Source organism: Pogona vitticeps, chromosome 5 (assembly GCF_051106095.1).
Source record: "Pogona vitticeps strain Pit_001003342236 chromosome 5, PviZW2.1, whole genome shotgun sequence".
Lineage (NCBI taxonomy): Eukaryota > Metazoa > Chordata > Lepidosauria > Squamata > Agamidae > Pogona > Pogona vitticeps.
Window position 1 is genome coordinate 103190461 of NC_135787.1, and position 18689 is coordinate 103209149.

At 39.8% G+C, this 18689-nt stretch overlaps 2 protein-coding genes across 3 annotated transcripts in view; one reads left to right on the forward strand and one right to left on the reverse strand.

Moving 5' to 3' along the window:
* Positions 1-9847, forward strand: part of PHF21B (PHD finger protein 21B) — a 261511-nt gene extending 251664 nt beyond the window's left edge. The window contains exons 13-14 of the mRNA XM_073000853.2: positions 1202-1305; positions 7084-9847. Coding sequence (XP_072856954.2) covers positions 1202-1305; positions 7084-7311 — 332 coding nt within the window. The 3' untranslated portion in view covers positions 7312-9847. The remainder of the gene's footprint in view (positions 1-1201; positions 1306-7083) is intronic.
* ARHGAP8 (Rho GTPase activating protein 8) overlaps positions 1-18689 on the reverse strand; it is a 119711-nt gene that overhangs the window by 13909 nt on the left and 87113 nt on the right. The gene's annotated exons all lie outside the window — the stretch shown is intronic.

An 18689-nucleotide genomic window follows, 5' to 3' on the forward strand; every position in this document is an offset into this window, starting at 1 on the left:
TGTCTTTTCTCACGTCAAATAATGGCAGAAATCCTGTTGCATAGTGTATTAAGTCACACTAGAGTAGGCCAACTGAATCAGTGGCCATTTGGTGAGTCAGCTCCACCACCAGTTTCACTGAATCAAATTAACTTACTCTAGTTATGAATTAATACGGCAAAGTAAGTCACAAGCCACTTTCAATCAATGGAAATTACAAAGGAATTGACTCCCTAAACCCCCAGTGATTCAGGGGGCCTACTCTGATATGACTTATGCTATACAACAGGGTTTCAGCCATTGTTTTCTATTTAGGAAAGAGTACATCCTTTGTGATCTAAGACTTCCCTCTATCTCTGACCTGGAGTGGTGGCAGCTGATTTAGGCTCCTTCCCAGCGATGCACCCCAAAGTACTTTCTCTTGTATTACTCAGTGCACCATTCAATTGTATGAGAAACTATTTCTCTATTGAGGAATTCAGTAAAAGGGTTAATTCTAATCTGTGGGTTTAGCCTCACCTCCTTCCATCCTAGCTCTTATGTGTGAAGAACTAAATCCCGCTAGATGGTGGTCTCTATCCATGAAACATCTTCACAAAATTTGCAGTACTGCTCCTTCACACTTTTCTAAATACATGGAGAATCCTCATAGGCAGAAGTGGCTTTCTTCTGATTTTTCAAGAATGTGGACAAAAGAGACTTGGCTACCCTGATCCCTCTGCTCACAGGTTATCATTGAACTCCTGAATAGTGCTGAGGTAGGTTACAGATCATGAATATGAGGAGAGAAGATGCTTTCCAGAGGGGCAGGGTAGAAATCGAATAAATAAAAAAATAAAATAAAAATAATAAGAACCTGTCTTTCCACCCCTGATGTTACTAGCCAGTGGGAACTTGACCTGGCTGAGGAAGATCATGGTGGAGTGTGGATGCTCCGAAAACATGGAAACACACGAGCCCATTGCAATATACATCCCCCCTGTCCCACGATGGATATTTTATTATGTTCTAATAAATCCCTTCCTCAACTTCCTTTAAACTGAATTGTTAGTATTGTTATTGTATTTTTTCATTCAGCAATAATACTAAATGTGTCTTTATTAGATGGGATGAAAAAAAAAGCTGAATAAGGGGAAAGGACACTACCAATATATTGCTTGCCTCTTGGGCACCATTTTTCACTTCGTCATTTGTCACCTGATATGTTGTCTTTGCTTCATAGTCAAAGAAGAGGAGAAGAGAAAGTTGTTAAAGAGAAGCAGTGAATTAAGGGGAGAATACAGGCAGCTTGAAGAAAAAGAACGCCTTCTCAATAACACAATGAAGGTATAGCTCCCGGCTGGTGTGTTATTCTACAAAAGTGGTTAGCTCCAGATAGCGTTTGAAATCAAAAGCAATTCATATCTTAACATATTACACATAAATAAATCTGAATATATACCAACATTCCAGAAAAAAATATGAATTCAGAGGGGAACAAGAGGCTCTGTTGCTGAAACCTTTGCAATCCAGCACAGTTAATTGTCCTTTAGCCCATTTACTATGTTAGATAGTGGGCAATCCTCTTAATTCTGACCACAATAGCAAATTATCACTGTAAAAATAGTTTCCTTTTCCTTTTGTCAGGAAATGAGATACAAGAGACTAAACTTTGCTTAGACAGAGCTCAGAAAATGCTGAGGGAGGCTGAAGGCCAGACCAGCACAGTGTCAGGAAAGTATCAAGGGTTGCTTTACAGTTGTGTTACGGTGTGACCGTAGGGGGAAATAGCTTGGAGTCAGAACTGCTTGTGGAGTGGTCTGGTGCAACCTGTTTCCCAGGCTATCACATAAATGTACAGGGAAATGTGTTCCAGCCTCACCCTGATCCATGCCCAAGATGGACATTTTTGGTTGAGCTTTAGGGCTTTCTACCTTTTGGCAGCAGGCTGGAGTGATTCACAAGCAGATGGAAGGATAGTTCTAAGGATGATTGCTCCCATTAAAGCAACCAATTCTGATGTGATCAGGCCAGTGCCTCTGCAGGTGACTGATTGCACCCTTACTGACAGATGATATTTTTGCACCCTGGCTGGCGTCATGGAAACAGTCTTTTCAATCAGATTGTAATATATATCCCAACTCTTCTGAGAGTGATTCTTGTCTTTTCTTCTTTCTGTCCTAAGTGCTCTCTCTGTATTGCTCCCAGTGGCCACTGGGACTTTATGTAACTACCTAATTAGCACATGGTATGGTTCAGTCTTTGGTGGATTATGCTTCTACACTGCAGATGAGAGAATTATATGTTTGAATGTTCCCCACATAGAAAATCTAATTGTGATGAGGAGCTGGTCGTATACGTATAGCCTGGGGTTCAACACAGATTTTGCAAGGCATTTTGAGAGCTAAGCTTACTTGATTAAAGCAAAGGAATTTGCAAATCACTTTACAAAATAGCTTTGGTGTTGTGGGTTTTGCTAAGTATTAATTATCAAAGGTATTGCTTACTAAACTGCTACATTTCCAACAATGGCAAAGCAGGTCAGCTATTGAATGAAACAGCTCCTCCCCACCCCATCCCTCCAATTTGGGATTATTCTTTTCTGGTGAAAAAGACAAAAGTGTTCCTGTCAGGAAGGAGGGGCATCATCAGTATTTCATTATATTGTGGGGGGAAAATGGAGAAATCGTGTCTTACTAGATGGCAACCCAGTGGAATGTGTTTTCTATTTGTTGGTATTTAGTGTAGCAAGTTTCCTTCAAATACACAGACTCACTAAGGAAATTATACATATTCGAGACTCACTAATGAAACTATATACATATATAAGGCTGTGGAAATACAGCCTGAAGAATCAGTCAGCTGAAACTGAACATCATATCTTCATGCAGCTCCATCAGTGGAAATAACATGCCCATATATGTTACGTTACGTTACGTTAGGCAGCTAATATAATTAGAGAATTTGGATGATGTAGGCTTCATTGTTCAAATGCAAGCTTTGGCTGGTGACTGTAGAAACACAATTCAACATAAAGATCTAAACTGATGAAAGCAATCAAAATATGCTATTAAATGGCTTGAGGTTTTATTTAAATTAAAATAAGAGCAATTGAGATACTTTGTTGTTGTTGTTCTTTAGTCATTAAGTCATGTCTGACTCTTTGTGACCCCATGGACCAGAGCACGCCAGGCCCTCCTGTCTTCCACTGCCTCTCAGAGTTTGGTCAAATTCATGTTGATAGCTTCGATGACCTTGTTCATCCATCTCGTCCTCTCTCATCCCCTTCTCCTCTTGCCTTCAAACTTTCCCAACATCAGGGTCTTTTCCAGGGAGCCTTCTCTTCTCATGAGATGGCCAAAGTATTGGAGCCTCAGCTTCAGGATCTGTCCTTCCAGTGAGCACTCAGGCTTGATTTCCTTTAAAATGGATAGGTTTATTCTCCTTGCAGTCCAGGGGACCTTCAGGAGTCTCCTCCAGCACCACAATTCAAAAGCATCAATTCTTCAGCAGTCAGCCTTCTTTATGGTTGTCATGAGTTCAGCCGAAGATCCAGAACCTGAGGGGTTAACTGTAGCTGAGGAGAATGCTGAGCGATTAGAAACACAAACAGCTGAATCCCCCCCAGATTCTCCTCCACCAGTAGACAGGGTGAGGGCCAGGCTTCGGCAAAGACTTATGACTGAAAGCTGCCCACAGAAACATCCGGTCAACCAGCCCTGAGTTCTGACAGGATGAAAAGGCTTCCTGCACTTCAATGACTGTTTTTACTATATAAGCAGCTCCCAGATGGCTGGAAGTTCGTGGAAGCAACAAGTCAAACCTCTGGCTGTCATCCATGCTCCTGACTACCTTGAACCTTGTTCTTTGGACCCTTGGCTTTGGACTCTGACCCTGGACTGTGTTCTGCGATTTGGCTTTGGACTCTGACCCTGGACTACATTGTGTAATTTGGCTTTGGTATTTGGATATCGGCTCTGCATTCTCTGAACTTCTGACATTGGACTGGCTTATCAGACTCTGCTGTTGTAACCCCTGGGAATGTGACAATGGTCCAGCTCTCACTTCCATACATCACTACTGGAAAAACCATAGCTTTGACTATGCGGACCTTTGTCGGCAAGGTGATGTCTCTGCTTTTTAAGATGCTGTCTAGTTTTGTCATCACTTTCCTCCCAAGAAGCAGACGTCTTTTAATTTCATGGCTGCTGTCACCATCCGCAGTGATCTTGGAGCCCAAGAAAGTAAAATCTGTCACTGCCTCCTTATCTTCCCCTTCTATTTGCCAGGAGGTGATGGGACCAGTGGCCATGATCTTAGTTTTTTTGATGTTGAGCTCCAGACCATTTTTTTTGCGCTCTCCTCTTTCACCCTCATTAAGAGGTTCCTTAATTCCTCCTCACTTTCTGCCATCAGAATGGTATCATCTGCATATCGGAGGTTGTTGATATTTCTTCCGGCGATCTTAATTCCAGCTTGGGATTCATCCAGTCCTGCATTTCACATGATGTATTCTGCATATACGTTAAATAAGCAGATAGATAATATACAACCTTGTACACCTTTCCTAATTTTGAACCAATCAGTTGTTCTATATCCAGGTCTAACTATTTCTTCCTGTCCCATGTATAGATTTCTCAGGAGATAGATAAAGTGGTCAGGCAGTCCCATTTCTTTAAGAACTTGTCCTAGTTTGCTTTGGTCCACACAGTCAAAGGGTTTTGTGTAGTCAATTAAGCAGACACAGATGTTTTTCTGGAACTCTCTGGCTTTCTCCATAATCCAAAGCACGTTAGCAATTTAATCTTGAGTTCCTCTGCCCCTTCGAATCCAGTTTGTACTTCTGGGAGTTCTTGGTCCACATACTGCTGAAGCCTGCCTTGTCGGATTTTGAGCATAACCTTGCTAGCGTGTGAAATGAGTGCAATTGTATGGGCATTGGAGCATTCTTTAGCAATGCCCTTCATTGCGATTGGGATGTAGACTGATCTTTTCCAATCCTCTGGCCACTGCTGAGTTTTCCAAACTTGCTGGCATATTGAGTGTAGCACCTTAACAGCGTCATCTTTTAAGATTTTAAATAGTTCACCTGGAATGCCATCACCTCCACTGGCCTTGTTGTTAGCCATGCTTTCTAAGGCCCACTTGACTTCACTCTTTAGGATGTCTGGCTCAAGGTCAGCAACCACACTATTTGGGTTGTCTGGGACATCCAGCTCTTTCTGGTATAATTCCTCTGTGTATTCTTGCCACCTCTTTTTTATGTCTTCTGCTTCTGTTAGGTCCCTCCGATTTTTGTCCTTTACCATGTCCATCTTTGCGCAAAATGTTCCTTTAATATCTCCAGTTTTCTTGAACAGATCTCTGGTATTTTCCCTTTCTCTTATTTTCCTCTATATCTCTGCACTGTTCATTTAAGAAGGCCCTCTTGCCTCTCCTTGCTAGTCTTTGGAAGTCTGCATTCAATTTTCTGTTACTTTCCCTTTCTTCCTTGCATTTCCCCCCCTTCTCTTCTCTGTTATTTGTAAGGCCTCGTTGGACAGCCACTTTGCTTTCTTGCATTTCCTTTTCCTTGAGAGAAACTAGATACAGTAAAATGGAGAATTAAATTAAAAGGAAATTGAGTTAAGTGGAACACATAGAGACTGATGGGGGGACTGTGCCCTGCAATTTGAAATACAAAATATTACAACACAAACTGTTAATATTGAACTACAAAATGGAAGTTCTTCATAGAAGATTTTGGGAGGTTATGACTTGGTTTTTTGTATTTGTATAAAAGGATGTGCTTTGTTTTTATATTTAAGATGAGAAGGAAAACTTATTTTGACAAATTTAATTGATGTTTATTTCTTTGATTGATTGAATTCACCCATATTTCAATAACTTCATTAATGCATATGTGGTTTTCTTGTTAAAGCTCTGTTAGCTTCTGCAAGCTTTATAATCTTGTGTTTGCAGCAAAAGAAACCATTCCATTACCTATTATATTAATGTGTTACACTGAGACACAAAAGGCATAACATCAATGAAAATATTGCCTGTTTTATACAGCTGCTTTCTCACACACACAGGCATAGGGACAGTAAAGGGAGGAGGGGTGTTGAAGAAGCAGCTACTGTATCATGTCATGATGGTTAAAATGTTGGCTAAGGCAACTTTGTTCAAACAAATAAGTTCTACAGATAAGTTGTGTTTTGGGGGTTGTTTCCATGCATAGCATATCCTAAAAGGACTGAAAAAAACTGAGACCTCTTCACCCCTACCATCTGGACAGACATGGGCCAGGAGAATACACCTTTCCCCTGTCTACTAAATTAGCCCTGTGCACGTACAGATTTTGTGTCTTTTGGCTCTCTGCATACGGTAAGAATCCTGCAACAAGCAAGATTCTCAAAAGATTTTCTAGACATTGTACACATGTTTTGTTCTGATGGGGGTGGATCAGCTTCTGCACCCGTTGGGCCTACATAGACAAAGTGAAGATATACCTTAGGGTGGTCCAGCGTTGCCTTATTATGTGTGGTGCAAATGCATATGTAATCTGCCCCAACCAATACACATTGTATGCCCTGGGAGGTACATTACAGTTTACGTAATACCATTGGAAAGGTAATGGGCTCATTTTAGGTACACATAACCAACACCAAGTTCCCTCCTCTTCCACATGTCATAGCACAACCCACTTTTGAAAGTTCTTTCATTTTCAAAAGCGGCTTGACATCAAGAATTGGGAAGGGGGTAGAAACAATGTCTTTTAAGAAAAACCCTTGGATGTGTAGAATTACTTCTGCCTTTTCTAGGATTCCAGCCAAGGATAAATGAATGAAATCAAACCCCTTTGTATATTGTACACTGATTTAGATTAGAGAGTGGTTTTGACTAGAAACCCTGCTTCAGTCTACATAAGCATCCTTTCAAGCTGGAACAGGGAGGATAGAACGGCCTGTAAGCTGTACAATTTAACCACCCTGATAGTGATTCCGACAGGATGCTTAAAGGGTGTTGTGGCGAAACTAATTTAGTTGAACATGCACCAAAAAAACTGTTTGTAATACAAGTGTTTTGACACCAGCATCTACCACTTGCATTCTTACTTCTTCTTTCCATCTCTTTACTTGACAGAAGTGCTTAGAGCTAAAAAACAGCTTATTGGCCCAACAGAAAGGGGTTCAGTCATCGCTGGAACGCCTCAAAACTCTCATTAGACTGATACAGAATGAGCAGATGATTCAGGTTACCATGACAACCACCACCACCTCCTCCCTGCTAACTGTCCCCTGGATCAAACCATCTTCTGCCTCAGCTGCTGCTGTACACAAAGCCTTGCAGCCAACACAGGGTAACAACTGACAGAAGCTGCCTGGAAAAAAATTGTTTTTCTTTAAAAAGAAAAAAGAAAACAAAAATGAACACTTAATACATGCAGAACCACATATAGAATACAGATGGAAATACTGCAACTGCATCCAGAAGGACAATGGGGAAAAGACTGTGTTGGTCCTTTCATAATTATATGAGGATGTTTGGGAAAAAACCATCCGGTCCATTTTGTAGCTCAGTGTCATAGCTACTTTCCAGATGTTTGGCTGCAGTTTTCCATTGCTGAGATCTTCAGTGCTTAGGATATTCTTTTTTCCTTTTCCTTTTTTTATTGTGTTGGCCTTAATGTATTTAATGAATGAGAAAAATGAAGCAGCATATGTTGGCCAGTGGGATTGTGGTGGAACAGCGTATCCTTGTTGGAGGGCAGATGGTTTTAAAACGTTCTCCTTTGGAAGGAAAAAATAGTTTTAAATACAAAGAATTAGTAAGCTAGTATGCAGGGTAGCTGGTAGAAGGAGAGCTGAAATGGAAATTGGTGACATTAAAAAATCAAAAGTAAATAGCTTGGAACTCAGCACGGGTTTCCGATTTTTTAAAAAATGAACACTGTTGGCATTGATTCAGGTTGAACTGAATACGGGGCTGTTGGAGAAGAATGACATTTGTGAGACACTCACAGAGCCTTCAAAATCAATTTTTTTCAGTATTATAGTTGAGAATTGCAGATATTTAAATAAAAATGTATGAAATTAGCATTTCTAGTGAAATATTGAAGTATTTTCATGCTGATGCTTCTGTATATGCATTCTAAAGTATTTAAAGAGGTATGCCTGTAAAACCCCTTAATTTTTGCAGGTCTTTTCAAGTTATTTTGCTATTGATGTATTTTTCTCATGGAGTTTTTTTGTGCAAGGATTAACATAAACCATAACAGTGACAGTTATCTTCAGCAGGTTGGATCTTTATTGTTTTTGAGGGGGTAGATTTTTTTTAAAGAAAGAAAGCAAATAATATTTGTTGCTGTTTTTTTTCCTGTCAAGACAGTACAAATGAAATGCCAAAAATTTACATTTTTGTACTGCATTTTTATTGTAAAGTAAGGAATATGAAAATTTGTTTCTTTCTTTCTTTTCCTTTCTTTTCCTTGCAGAATTATCTGCTATGTAGTACAGGAAATAAACTGCCTCAACTTTTTTTAAAAATTATTGGATAAATCAGGAGTTTTGAGGGAAAGATGGGCTGGCAAATTCTGAGTTAGTTAGTTTATTCAAAAATGCAGCACTTAATTTTGTTCAGTTTAACCAAACATGAAACATTTAGCATTATTAGCCTTAGAAAATGCTAGGAAACCTGTTTTATTTCATTTTTTTCTGTAGCTAGTCTTCCTGATGCAACAACAGTCACTCTGACCCGGTCATAGGCAAGAAGCCTATGCTAAAACCCTGAGGCCTACCTCAGAAGTTAGTGATGGGCAAAAGAGTTTCTATTCAGGATTGCTTTGCCATTCTCTGATTCTGTTTTCTTCCCTGGTATAAGAAGAACACCATCAAGAAGAAGCACCATTGAAAATTACAGGGGTTGGAGAAGAGGTTTAACACAAGATTTAAAGATTTGGTCTTAGATCTAGTAAAAATTGAGAGTGCAGGCCTATATGTGTCTACAGAAAAGTAAGTACTCTCCTTACTACCAGGTAAGTGTGTGTAGGGTCACAAATTATTTTAACAGTATTTGTTCAGCCTAATTCTTTAGTAGTTTACAAGTATATCAGCTTTAGCCACACTAACATGTTTTGTTGCTTTAAGCAAAGGGATTTGTGCCTTTGGCATGCATAACTAAAACACAGACCCATTTAATTCTTTAATTCAGCCTGTTAAACCATTAAATTAGCCAGAAACAGAAGTGCTCCTGAGAAGTAATCATGCATGATGAAAAGGCAAGGAAGGGCAAGGAGTATAAGATAACCCTTATTTCTCTCCCTAAATGACACTCCTGTATTTACATGGGTCAAAACCAAGAACCTATTTCTATATGCCACATTAGTCTATCACATGGTGCCGAAACATCAAAGGCTTTGACCTTTTGATTGACTGCGAGTTGCCCATCACTAGGCAGCACATAATCCTTTGAACCATTTTCACAACTCCGGGAGAAACTGTGCAGTACTATACAAATCTATTTTAATACACTTAACACTCTGTTGAACAAGATTTTTATATTCTTTTATCAATGAACAAAAGTGAACTAAGTAAAATACAGTTGTGATACATTGGTTATTGTACGCCAATTTATGCATTCAAATGTGGCTTGCAATGTAAATGTTTTCAGGTTTAATGGTTCTTTTTCTCCTCAAATGGGTTTAAAAAGGAAAGGGAAAAGCACAGAAAGCTAGTTTAATATTAAAGCTTTCTGAAGAGGTGTTTTTCTGGGACTGGTAAAAAGTAGTTATTTTCGGAAAAGAGACTGTCCCGTGGATAGTGTGCATAGAAATCAAAGTGTTTGTCTTAAATATACCAATGTAGTTTACTTCTTTATGATGAATTAAACTTGATTGACAGATTTAAAATTGGTGTGATCACTATATGTAATATTTCCAGACATAATCCAGCTAACAAGCAACTATTTTCTTCTGCCTCTTGTAGCTCCTGCCTCATGCCTCTTTTCTTCTTCTTTGTGTTGAAAAAGACCAACCCCTCAAATATACTAGTTTTCATGGAGCTGCAGTCCAACAGTACAAATGTTCTCCCTTGTGCTTTGTGCTCAGTCTTCCAACATCAATCCAAAGTATGGTCAAATATGTTCCAATCTTCAGTGTAAAATTAGTCCTTGCCGAGGAATTTTAGTTATTCCTCTTAGTTAGCAGAGTATGAGGTAATAAAAACAACACAAAGAAGACTTAGAAAGCTCAATATAATCTCAGCCCCTCCCCCCCCCTTTGGTTTCTTTTACATAAAAACTAGCAGTTTGGATGATAAAATAACTCTAGAAGCATTTAAGGTAGAAAAAAAGTATCTTTACTTATCGTTATCATTTGTATTTACAGTCAGAAGGATTAAAAGGGGGAGAACTGAGTCTTCAGCACATGGAGGCCCTCCATGCTTGTCAGAGAGAGAAGAAGCTATCACTGATCCCCCGCCCCCAAACAAAAAACTGGAAGAGGAGGAAAAGGCTTGCCTGAAATGCCAGAGGCAGGAAAAGAATTTTACCAATCAAGTTAGTGGCAAAGACCAATCACAATAGGCTGTAATATTAGTATATGCAAGCTTGTGATTAACTCAACAGATAATACTGCAATTCTTTTTGTAGTTTATTAGGCTACTAGCAGTATTCTGATACTGCGGATGGGGTGGGAGGGCAGGATTAGGATCACATAGGCTTTCTTAAGACCAGTCAATTATTTCATGGATAAACTGTACCTTCTAATGAAGAACTGCAACTGTTGGTGTGGAACACTGAATTCTGTGCCATATCCAAAGTAGATAGGAAAGGATAGTTGGCTGGAACAAATGTTAATGTGTTGAGATGGAAGATCTAAATCAGCTGTTTCATGCTTGATTTATTACCATCAAGAGTTTGTCCACAATAGCCCTCTGCTTAAAACAACTGGATTCAGCTGTCAAAGTGTCTACAGCAGCGGTCCCCAACCTTTTTAACCCTGTGGGGACACTCTTGCATGGGTGCTCGTGTGCTCATGCATATGCACGAAGGAGCGGGAGGGTGCTCATGCGGGCGCTCGTGGGCATGCAGAAAGGGCACAGGCATGGTCAAGCAGGTGCAAAGGGGCTGTGCGGGGCGGGGGTGGAGGGGAAGGTCTGTCTCCGCAGCCTGGTTCGGCTCAGGCCACGGACTGGGTGTTGGGGACCTCTGGTCTACAGCATGTACTTGGGAGTCTCCTAAGCAACCTTTTGAAGTTACGGAATTAAATCACAAACTCAAACACAGTGGAATTAAAAGTGCATCCATTAAAGGCACATCAGTTCCATTCCAAGTTCTGATCACATTCCAATCAAAGGGTCAGACTTCATGATATCTATCAGGTGCTCCCTCAAGTGGTGAAAGGGATCTGTGTTATTTTCCATTTTGCACGTGCTGTGCTTGATCATAGGGAAGTAACCACAAGATTTCTTCAAGATTGATTGCTAAGGCAGAGCAGAAGGAAAACAGGTTTATCACACGGAATATGCACTTCTGCAAGAGTCTTTTTACGTGGAAGTCTGATTGTAGGAGGGAAAACAGGTTAATTATAGAGAATAGACATTCCCCTTAATGTTTGATTTGCCCTCTAAGAGGTGTATATTTTTATACTGCATCTAAAGTAGATCCATTGAAGTCAACGATGCTGAGTTATTGATGCTGAGTTAACTGAACTAGACTCAGGTCTGATTTTTAAAAAGATATACGCCCAACTCTTTTCAACACTTTTTGAGTGTTTCCTTAAGGTTTTTCATTCTAATTGGGTCACAAGTTTACCTATGAAACATCAAGAACTGTAAACAGGAAAAATGAGTTTCTTTTTCTGAATTTAGTGGTCTTGTATTGTCATCTGTGTTATTTTTTATTATTATTCAATATTATTTCAAATGCTAATTTTGTGTGCTTTTTTAAAAAAAAGTACAGCAGAAACACCATCTGGCTAAAGATAGGTTCTTCAAAATACTGTAAAGTTCATAGGGAGGAAAATTCCATAATAAATCATGTTTATTTCTCACTTTAAGAAGTACTTAATTTATGTAAATACCTGCTTGCTACACGCAACAGACATAGTTTTAGTGATTGGAACATGAGCCAAACCATCTCTCTGCCCACAATTTCCCATGCCACACATTTCCTTTAATTTCAGGCTTTTGTGACTGCATCAACACCCATCTTCTATATGTATGGCTTTCACTTAAGGAAAGAGGCCTTTTATAATCTTATGGCCACTTCTGTTACTTGTTTAGTCTCTCCAGTACAAGCCTAGATACAGATAAATAATTGTAAGTCAAGAATTTGATGTCATTGAAGCCTGTTTTTAAAACAGCATTAAGAAACCTCAAATTTCTTTGCTGTAGACAGGGCCCCACTGGTGTCTCAGTAATGAACATGGACCAAAGGGTGGTGCAGCCTTTAATCTTCTGCATTCTGCTTTTGGCTGAAATGCACTGACTAGACAATTACTGCTGTTACATATTTCTCTTCTAGCACTGTAGGACACATTATGTAATGTAAATAATAGTGCTCCAACTCTAAGATCAGTGAAAGAGAATTATAGCAAAGAAATGCATTATATCCTACTTTACCAAACTAACACAAGGAAAATGTTTGCTAAGTAAAAATAACAATTTAGCCCCCCACGTATAACAAAATATTACAGGGCCTATCACAAGTTTTGTAGTTGGTTGCCTAAAGGGGGAATATGAGAGTTGAACCAAAGTTAGCATACAATGTAAAAGTTCCTGCTGTAACTTCTAATGTCATGTATAAAATGTATGCATTTCTTTGTTTTGTTCTTGAGCATTTAGTGCCATCTTCTACATATACACTCAGAAAAAAATTCCAGTGACTTCAGTAAGGCTTAAGATTGCATTATTGTAACTGCAGTCAGTGTTCTAGCAAGCCAGTGGGGTAGAAGGCTTTCATGTGCAAGTGAGCACTTGGCTTGGCATTGGTTGAGGCCTGAGGGTGCATTTGCTGCAAACGGATATGGTGGCGGTGGGGATTTTTGGTTAGGAATCCAAACCGGACTTGTTCTGACTGAAATACTAATAAGGGACCTCACTGCAAGGCTACTGGAAACTTCTCTCTCTCTCTCTCTCTCTCTCTCCAAGTTCTTATCTGCAAGAAGAGGATAACAATGAGTATAACGGTGAACTACATAGTTGTTGGCTTGTCTCTCAGCCCAGCATGAAATGTGGGGGTAAAGGCTATGGAGAACACTGTAGGGTTATGGTACCTGCTTCTGTCCTGTCCATAACCTGCTGTGGAAGAGGAGAATCTGGTATCCTACAGATCCCAAGGTGTTGATTGGTGGGAATCTTGTTCTCGTTACCTGGCAACACACATGCTGGATTGAAATAGTAGACAATGCACACATATCCCTTTGACTATATATTTCCTCATCCTCCCAGTCAATATGTGCACAGAAGCTTGTTCATAGCTGCTAGCTGGACTGGGATGGGGATGGAATGAAAAGCTATAAAAGAGCATAAAACAAAGCAGCGATAGTCTTCCAACACAAAACAAATTCCAAACTACATCCTGAAAAGATTTTTACACTCTCTTCATCAAGCAGTATGCTAAAATGAAGTTTGGGGAAGGGAAGTGGAAAGTTCATCTTAAGTCCTTTTTGTCTGCATGTTTTCCTCAGTATGGTGGTCGGAATTTGTTTTGTGCCAATGTGGCTATCATTGCTTCTGTTTGTGACCTTTTAGATACCCAATTTAGTTGGATGACTTGGCTTCACAGAAGAAATTTGTACAACCAGAGACCGGACATCATTAAGCACTATATGCTGACACTTAGTTCTTTCTTCACGCATCCCTTCCCCATTACACTCTGAAACAACAGCCCTCCCTCTTCCACTTTGCTTTCACTCTGCTTACTGAAGATTTGTTTAAAAACTTCCTGTGTTCTGCAGACTGTTTACAAAGAGGGGAATTTTTTAAAAAAATGAACAGCAACCAGCACATCAGATGAGATGACATTTGCTTTAATCTGCTTTTACCTGCCCCAGCTGTTCTTACCTGCAAAAAGAAGCCCAGGCTCCAGGGGAGACTGAAGTAAACAGAAACAACTAGATTGCTTCTGAAAGCTACTTTTAACTTAGCCGGGGTGAATATCATTAAACCCAGACTTGCTTACATTAAAATTGCCATGATGGAAAAGCACAACAAGACTTTGAAGACACATCGATATTCCAGCAGAAATTTTTAAAAATTGCTTGTGTTGGGCTTTTTGGCATGGAGAGGACTTTTTAAGAAACCTAGCAACAGTAGAACTACAGAGGGGCTTTGATCATCGGTATTCATCATCAAGATTTTACAGCTTGTGTTTTTGTTCACTTTTACCATTTCATCTATGTAATTTAGACAAAACTTTCATCTCTTTTTTCAGGCTTTGACACAGAGAGGGTTGAAATTAGTATATTGGTACTAGATAAGATAGTTTCATGCTGTTAGGTGTCCCCACTGCTGCAGTGCCAGCAATTTCACACCTGCTGTTTACTAACTTTCTGAATAAGATATAAATGATCACTAAAGAAGATACAAGGCTTCTTGATCTTCCTCTGATTATACAGTTTCTACTTAAAGCTTACATTGGTTGAAATCCTGTTGTCCTAGTATAGCACTGTAAGTCAAACTACATTAAGCCCACTGAATTAGTGGGTATTGGGTGAGTCAACTCCTCTGCAGATTCCATTGATTCCAATAGGCTTGTGACTTGCTACACTAAAGTAAGTTGTAACGAAAGCAAGCCTATTTGAATCACTGGAACTTATGGAGAGGTTTACTCACCAAATCTCCACTGTTTTAATGGGCCTATTCTAATGCACTTTACTAGGCAAAGGAACAGGGTTTCAGCCATTGTATACCATACAACATATATGAACAAGCTGTTAAAGGTTCACATAATCAGAACCTTGTAAGTACCCTTGGTTAAGTTTATTGCCTTGCAATCACTCCTTCAGGACCATAAGCATTGTGAAGATGCATTGGTGTCTGACAACCTCTTTCTGGCCCATTCATGACCCCAGCATAAACCACAGGTTCAGGAAATCAAAGCAAGCGGAAAATTATTGTCCAAGTATTTCAAGCAATAGCTCCACCTCTTGCTGCTGGAGGAAATAGCTGCCCAATGCTTTTAATGGTACATGTTGAACAGTATTAACAAACCCATGGATTCTGGGTGACAATGCCTGCTGGGAAGTTCTGAGACTTACTGCTGAAGAGTAACTTTCAAGATCTACAGTAAATCTGCATTTGATCTCAATAGTTTTCTGAGGTGAAAGAATAAGAGTTAGTAGAACTTTATCTGACAGATGGCTGCTCAAAGCAACATGCAAGATAAGAATTTTCTTAACATTTTATTAGTTTTCCACTCTATCTACATTGGTTTGTGCTTGTCAAACATCATGTTACATGGTTTGCTTACAATTATTTGTTTTTTACAATTATTTGTTTTTTTACATCTCAGTGTCTTCCCAGTTGTCCCCCCAAATTCCAGACATCTTTCAAACATTCAAACCATTCATATACATATTTTAGTATATAATATGACTACTATCATAATATTACTTTCATAGTATATAATATTATCAACAATTCCTATTAACATTCTTAATAAAAATGGTTCCAGATCCATGTCCCAGCTTTATATCTAGTTTAATTTACCTAAAACAAAAAAACCCCATATTACATCTTTACCCTGGTTAGGGTTCCCTTATTTCAATTTAATTCTCCTTTTTAATATAAAGGATATGCCCCTTTATAATTCCCAAAGTTAAATATATACATGTTCTTTTTCGTGGCCCCTGTGAATGCACACATATGGGTATTGTCTGCGCCTGCGCTGACTCTCTCGGAAGATTCTAGAGCTAAAAGTAACAATTTTATGGTGTGATCCTCCACGAGGTATATGCTTCTCCCACCCACCATCTTCCCCAGTTCCTTTTTTTCCGCCGAGCTGAACAGTTCTCAGAAAAGATTGAGCACTTCGCTATTTGCCTTTTGGCTATTTTTCTAGGCTCCTTGAGCTTTTGTTTGTTTATCTTTACTCTAAATTACCTGCTTAGTGATCCTCCGTGTCTTTTGTTTGCCTAATTGGCTTCCCGTGGTCCTTTTATTCCCTTTTCCCCCTTCCCCCCCTTCCCTAGTTCTTTGCTTATGGCCTCACCGTCTCCTTTTAAAGGTGTACGACCTGTGTGAATAAAATTGCACTTTCGGACGGTCATAGCCAGTGCCTTATTTGTTTGGGTGAGGAACATCCTACCCATTCGTGTCCTGCTTGTAAAAATTTAGCCAAGCCGGCACTTAAACAGAGGCTCCAAAGACTTCGGTCTTACCTTTGGCAAACAGCCATGAATCCTCCTACTTCATCTTCAGAAGCAGCTAGATCTCCTACTCTTTCAGCCGATAGACTTCCAGCGGGCTAATCTACTTCTGATTCTACCTCTGTGCTACCAGTTAAGGACACTGCTGAGAAAGCAAAATCGTCTGGTAAGCAGAACATTTGACAGCTCATTCCACCAGGGCGCTGTCCACCTCTACTGCCTTTCAACGTGGCACCGAGGTTCCTGACATGTGTCGTGCCGCTACGTGGTCCACACCGTCCACGTTTGTCAAGCACTACCGTCTCGATGTCAGAGCACGCCAAGATGCTGCATTTGGCAGAGCTGTCCTGTCATCCTTCTTACCGTGATGACCCACCAACCGGTAAGTGCAGCTTGCTAGTCACCCATATGTGTGCATTCGCAGAGGCCACGAAAAAGAAAAAGAGGTTACTTATCTGTAACCATAGTTCTTTGAGTGGTCCTCTGTGAATTCACACAACCCGCCCATCCTTCCCCTCTATTCGTCACGGGTTAATTATGTAATTAGTTAATTAATTCTTTCCTTCATACCCAGCGGATAAAATTCAGGAAATGGGGAAGCATATACCTCGTGGAGGATCACACCATAAAATTGTTACTTTTAGCTCTAGAATCTTCCGAGAGAGTCAGCGCAGGTGCAGACAATACCCATATGTGTGACTTCACAGAGGACCACTCAAAGAACTATGGTTACAGGTAAGTAACCTCTTTTTTTTCAACCTTAAGGGCCCCCTTCTTATTTTCCATCTTTCTAAGTAATTCCCTCTCTTATTTCTTTTTCACTCTGTGTTTCTGTCTCTCTAAGCATTCTGCCATCTTTCATGCCCTCTGAAACCGTTTTGTGCATCTGATTTATCTCCCCTAGATCTTTATATACTTGGTCTGTCTTCAATAGATCTTCCAGGCTTTTTTAAAATTAACTTTGCTAATTTTCTCCCCTTAACTTCTCTTAATACTTTCCTCTGGTCCAATATTGACGTTGTTTCTCTTAGGTTTTCCCCATTAATTTCCTCCAGTTCCTCTTTTGATTGGCATAGATCATCTGGCACACTCTCGTTTCCTTCTTCGTTATTCCCTGTTGCTTGTTGACTATAATTCTTCAGATGTTCATTGAATAATTTTGCCTCTTGGTAATGGGATCTCACTATTTCTAGTATTGTTTGAAGAGTAGATTTTGTTTCATCCCAAAATTGTCCTTGTTGTGCCATTCTGTTCCAGCTGCCTGAGAGCTTAGGCCAACTCACAGTCCAGTTCGAAGATTGTATTTGTGTCCTAATTGATCCGTGGCAAACTGATGCCAACTAAACCGATATTCCAAGTCTCCAGAGTCAGTTCCAAGAGTCCGCTTTGGCTAAATAGGCCTGAACCAAAATTTAAACCCCCAAGGTGCCAAGGAACAGTGCAATGGTTGTATCCACGGCCTGATGGCCTAATTCCCATGGGTTTACGCCGACTAATCAAACATAAGCACTTCCAGCTCCCAGGGCAGTTTTAAAAGATCTACTTTGGTCAAATAGGCCTTGACCGAGGTTCAAAAGCCCCAAATATCACAATCCAGTTCAGTGTTTGTATCCATATCCTGGTGGCCTAGTTCCCGCAATTCTGCATGGCCAAAACTGTGATTCCAAGTCCCTGGAGGTGGTTCCAATAAGTTCACTTTGGCCCAATATAGTAATTTCCAAGGTATAGCTTAAAAAGATCCACTTTAGGGTTAATTTATGTTCCAGCCAGGCATGAAGAAATCAAAAATAAATAGAAAAAAAGGTTTCCAAGTTTTAAACAACAGTAGAGCACTCAAGGTCACTGTTCTGGGGATTATGCCAAAAGACTTCAGATAGTCAAAACATGAGTCCAGACTTATCTAGTTATAACTTATGAGAAAATTTCTTAAGATTTATAATGCCAAATTATAATATTCTTAAAGTATATTTTGAATGCATTTAAATGAGTAATGTCCCATTAATCTTTAAATTATTTTCTTTGCATCAACTATCCCTCTCTCCAGATTTCCTGCCACTGTAAGATTGATGAGATTGATAGGAGATTCTTTTTTCTGTATATAGGAATTGTCTTCTCCAAGGGTAATCATAAGCAATTAGTTGTAAAAAATATATCTCACCCGATAGTAACAGTGATGCTGAATAGCTGATTGTTGCTTCTGATTGTTGCCGGCTGCTGACGACTTGCAAGCAGAGAACTGCTTGTTTCTGCCCGTTGGCTGATTAGGAAGTTTCCTGGATCAAACGGGGATGACCGCCATCCCCCCGTGATCAACAGGCATCCCACCCAGTTCACCACCTCTCCGGGGTGGTTTCAACACCCTAGGGTGTCTCAAACAGGT